The 5169-nt window shown below is 38.0% G+C and overlaps 1 protein-coding gene and 1 long non-coding RNA gene across 4 annotated transcripts in view; one reads left to right on the top strand and one right to left on the bottom strand.

Annotated features, from left to right (window-relative positions):
- Positions 1 to 21: 21 nt before the first annotated feature.
- The window catches only part of LOC107269923 (zinc finger protein ubi-d4 B), a 12005-nt gene continuing 6857 nt past the window's right edge, over positions 22 to 5169 (bottom strand). For 2 of the 3 annotated variants that reach the window (XM_025087304.1, XM_025087303.1), the window contains 3 exons: positions 1637 to 1654; positions 934 to 1046; positions 22 to 292 (listed from right to left, as the gene is read on the bottom strand). In XM_025087304.1, coding sequence (XP_024943072.1) covers positions 161 to 292; positions 934 to 1046; positions 1637 to 1654 — 263 coding nt within the window. In that variant the 3' untranslated portion in view covers positions 22 to 160. The remainder of the gene's footprint in view (positions 293 to 933; positions 1047 to 1636; positions 1655 to 5169) is intronic. The other variant, XM_015744363.2, reaches the window with a different exon arrangement.
- The window catches only part of LOC107269925, a 2550-nt gene continuing 454 nt past the window's right edge, over positions 3074 to 5169 (top strand). Inside the window, exon 1 of the long non-coding RNA XR_001538178.2 lies at positions 3074 to 4607. This is a non-coding gene — a long non-coding RNA (uncharacterized LOC107269925). The remainder of the gene's footprint in view (positions 4608 to 5169) is intronic.

Raw genomic sequence — 5169 nt, forward strand, 5'->3', positions numbered from 1 at the left:
TGTCTTAATTCGAAAAAAAAAAAAAAAAAAAAAAAAAAAGAAAATTAAAGTAAAGCGAAACACCAATGATCGCTCTATACCACGACAATAGGTAGATCCATCCTTTGTCCACTGTGAGTTCGGTTTCTTTCATTCTTTTTTTTCTTTCTTTCTTTCTCTTTTAATCACGCCGATGAAACTCGGCTATGCAGAGACGACACGACCAGGAACCCTCAGGAGGAGATGCAAGAGGTGGAGACAGACAGTACATGTGGTAGCCACGATCGCAGTCATCGCAGAAGAGCAGCTGATCCTAATGTGTTTGGTAAAAGAGTTAATGAAAAAAAAAAGGTGAAAAAAAAAAAAAAAGGGGAAAAAAAAAAAAAAAGGGGAAAAAAAAAAAAAAAGGGGAAAAAAAAAAAAAAAGGGGAAAAAAAAAAAAAAAGGGGAAAAAAAAAAAAAAAGGGGAAAAAAAAAAAAAAAGGGGAAAAAAAAAAACAACAAAAAAATAATTTCCTTCCTGTCATAACAATACATTTCTCAAAAACTACAACATACGATAGAATTTCGCGTGATGCAAAAAACAAAAAAAAAATAAAAATCTAATTAAACGAATGACGGTTAAAAATGTTTTTAAAAAAAAATACAAAAAGTGATCCCTATCGCGTTTGCTCGATTAACCTAATCGATTCGAGATATCGATTAATGATCGGTCGAACACACACGTTAAAAATTATCACGTGACAATGTACCCCTGAACCCACGACAACCCTTTGACTTTAATTGTGTATAAAAGAAGGTTACGAAAATTTTGTTGAAAAGCAAAGAAAAAGGATTTTTAAAAAAATTCAGCGCGTCGCCCCGATGCGTTTATCGAGAACAATGAAAAAATTGAACAAGAAACTTACAACCCTTCAATCGTTCGCTCTTTGTATTTATGTTTGATGTACTCACGTCGTTATCAGAGGTGCCGCATATGGAGCAGCATTTGCATTCGATACACTGCCACCTGTACTTGCGCACAGAAACGATCATGTTTGCAGTGAATTGCAAACACGTTGGGTGTCCTACAACAAGAATGTTTCCACGTCAAGGGATGCACAGGGATGGACGGGGAGGAATGACGGACGAGTAGAAAGGTGCCAGGACATTTATCTTGTGCCGAAGAACAGTGAACTCCAAGCTATCATTTTACATTATTTGACAATCAGAGCAAACTTCGCACTATTCGAATTGAAGGCCCGAAGAAACCCGTATTCTCGTTCGCGCATGCGCATATAATTCGTACGCGTATATATACACAGAGGAATATATACATATATATATACATATATTTTCGTCATACCTCCCGAATCTTTTTGGTTTCTCGCAATCCGGTTTTCTCTTTTGTTTTTCTTTTTCTTTCGTTCTTCAAAAAGATATATGAAAAATTCGCGCGATTCCATGTCTTTCACCTTTCCTCAGCACTAAACGTCCGGAATAATGAAACGCTATTCATATGTATTTTCCGCACAGAGTATTTTATTTGTTGATACTTGCAATTGTTTGGTATTTTTGTTTTTTTTTTGTTTTTGTTTTTGTTTTGCTTCATGTTGCGTTTTGAACATACCGTTATTATTATTTGGAGTAATAGGTGGTAAGTAATAGCAGGGCGTACCTTGGAATAGTTCACGTTCTTTCTTGCGCAGCACAATATAAACGTCGCAGATCAGCACACTCTCCCTCACTCGCATACAGACTCAATCATCTATCACGCGTCCCCATACATATACAATTAATAATTACTTAAACGCTAAAACTTTGTAAGCCTCGTGGGTATTGCTTAATCAAACAATTGGCCTAATAACAAGTCTTCGACTTATAAACTTTTAACATGGAGGAACTATTTGCAATGCCTTCATTCGTAACCGCGTGTCGTGCGTTTCGAGTCTCTCTCTCTCTCTCTCTCTCTCTCTCTCTCTCTCTCTCGTCCACTCACATACCCACATGCCCTTTTATCTCTTTCTCTCCTCCGTCTAACCGCATGCCAATAGCAGCAGTACGACAAGCGTCTCCCATCTCTCTCGCGCTACTGACTTCGCGTCGATGAAAAATTCATCCTGTCGACTCCGTCACGTTTTACATTTTCACCGCTCTAATCGGCATCGTGACGTCCCTAGGTAACCCCTGCCCACTGCCTATCGCCATGAAAAACACGTAATTCGTCCCAGAAGAAAAAAAAAATCAATCCAATTAGCACAGACAACAACCACCTTCCACTCGGTGTTTACCGACCGCGCAATACCTGTGCCACCTCGACGTACCAAACGTACGGAATCGACAGGCGACTTTAACCTATAAAGGGCCACGTAAGGTAATAACCGTGTGTACAATTCTTATCACGGGTAAAGCCAGTATTTTGGCTTTTCCAGGCCCTTTAAAGATTAATGGCGATTCGTACACTTGTATTCACTTTATACCCATTCGCCAATAGCCTTCGCGCAGGACCGATGTTATCGCGCAGCAAATACGCGGGGACGAACCGAGAGGAGTGCTCGGGTCATATGATACGAGTCATGCACACGCACCCCCTGAGAGGAGATCGTCACGCGGTTCGTGGATCGATAATGTAATTACGATCGATAATATTCGACGTTACCGCACAGCGATTCCGGGTAAAGAAAGTCGAAGGGGATAGAAGAAAAGAAGAAAAAAAAAAAGAAAAGAAAACGAGGAAGAAAAGAAAACCCAATAGTTTCCATTGACCACGATGATTATTTCTATAACGGCCTTAGTCTTAGCCGGTATATCCTACGTGTTTGATTACGATTGACATTTGATTGATATTAACGTTAATGTAAAGCAATTCGCTTGTTACGTCATACGGACTGACAGTAGCATATTTCCCTAACGATAATTTATGACGAGAACAATAATGGATAAGGCTTTGTCGGCATCAGTGTGTACACATATATGTACACGTACGCATACGTAAGTTTCGTATGTCGTATAAGAGGGTCGTATGTGAAAGGGTCGTAAAAAAAAAAAGTCAAAAAGTCAAATCTGATAAATACTAATCGCTATTGAAATTGTCGTCCGAGACTGTGGATTATGAATTTTTTGGTTGTAAAAAAAATTTCCTGATAAATCTCGCTGTAACGACAATCGGTATTCCAATTTATATAGGTGTCCTTGCAATGAGAGTTTGACTGGTGTGACGTCATTAAATTGTTATCACTTTAATTATGCTGCGCCTTAAAAACTTATTATTTCTCGCGACGTGTGATGTACGCGATATTTTGTGTTTGTAAAAATTTTCACGATTCTTTACGGATTACGAAACATCTTCGTGTTACGTTATTATCGGGCTGACTCGTGAGATGATACGGCGAATTTAATAACTGGACGATACGCGACGAGTGCTAGTGTCGTGCAGGACGACGTTTACGAACGTATAATATGCGTAAGCGAAAGACATAAGATTGTTCCTTTGTTTTTACATTAAAGTAGAAGAAAACACGATAATCGGTGGGAGATTGAGTTTACTTTGCGATCCCTAGCGTAAATGTAAATTCGACTATGTTTATTTGCCTCGTTTTAAATGTCTAATAAATATTGTTTACTCGTCGACGACCGATCGGACGCGATGCTTGACGCCCGAGAAGCAGCGACTTACGGCGAAGATAAGTGAATTAATGCCCAAGGAACGAAGAGAGATACGAATTGGCTGGGTAACGAGAATAAATAAGAAGAAAGATAAAGATAAAACGTGAAACAAAGAGAAAACTTGTTAGTCGGAGTAAAAAGAAGAATAATTGGAATGACAAGACATTCGGCGAAGATTATTTTTCGGAATTAAAGGAACTTCGTGCCTTTATGCTTCGGAGCCATGAAGCCACGTGGTTGTCGCAAACGTCATTGCAAGCGGTTGAATGGGCGAGAAATGTCAAAGTTACAGGATTCTCTTAGAAAAACATAGAGAAATGGATGACGCGGAACTAGAAGCGTCGATCGACGGTAGCTAGTATAGAAATAAATAGTTTCTTCACTGAAATAAAAAAAAAAAGCCGACCTTATGGATTTCGAAAAAAAAAAAAATTTGATAATTATTCAAAAGAATTTTCGAAAAACCGAATAACGCTGGCTTTTAAGAAAATTGTGTAAAGCTTCATTGCACCAAAACAAAAATTACTTTTTTCTTTTCAAATATTTTCGCAAAAAACGATATATACATACTGACGCTCTCGTATGTAGATTTTACACGCACACCTCGCTCACTCGCTCGCTCTCGCTCGCTCAATGTCCATCTCGAACGTAGAAACAATTCACACGAATTACTAATTTCCCGTCCGTTCGCGGAATAACAGCCTAATGATAATACACCAGCAGTAAAACAGAAGACAAATAACAACTTCCCTCAATAAGTGCTCTTAGTGAAACTGTGCAACAGGAATTTAGCGTGAAATCTCGAAAATGTTTGCGTCGCCGCATCGTGGGAACGAGAAAGAGGAAGAAGAAAAAAAAAAAACATTTTCGATGACCGAAAAGGCGCGAACCAAATGTATAATTTCCCAATCAGTGAAAATGACGCGAAGAACGCGAATCGCGGTTAAACCAGCCGAAAGACTTTGTACGATGCCCCCTTCTTGGTAAATATTTCATCTTCACCCTTTTTTTTGTTGTCTCTCATCATTTTACCTTACGACTAATCGTTTCAGTTACAATAATAAATCACAGTTATATTTGCGAAGTAAAGGAATTATTCGTGAAATTCCTATTACTCAGATGCGACAGGTTGCACCGTTGATAAAGTGATGTTTTTGCATATCTTGCCTCGACTAGTGTATACGTAAAGCTCATAAATCTTTTTCGTTTTTCATATTCTTTTTTTTTTCTTTTTTTTCTTTACTTTATCTAAACCGCGCAAGTAGATTTAGGATCAAATTATTATTGCACTTTTCAATATCCGACCGTCGCACACTGGCTTTTTGTTTTTAAATATATTTCTGTTTTGTTTCTCTTAATATGGCGACACAGCGCTTTTGATATTCCACGCGGTGATTGCAATGCTCATACAACTCAAAAAAAAATACAATTTCGAAAAAAAAAAAAATCGAAATACCACAAACTGGCTCACACGAAACAATCGAACTTTGTTAAACTATTTTGTTAAAAAAAAAATTCACGTTTTTTTTAGTTGTCGTATTTACC

The sequence above is a fragment of the Cephus cinctus genome, unplaced genomic scaffold (assembly GCF_000341935.2).
Source record: "Cephus cinctus unplaced genomic scaffold, Ccin1 Ccin1_scaffold0690, whole genome shotgun sequence".
NCBI lineage: Eukaryota > Metazoa > Arthropoda > Insecta > Hymenoptera > Cephidae > Cephus > Cephus cinctus.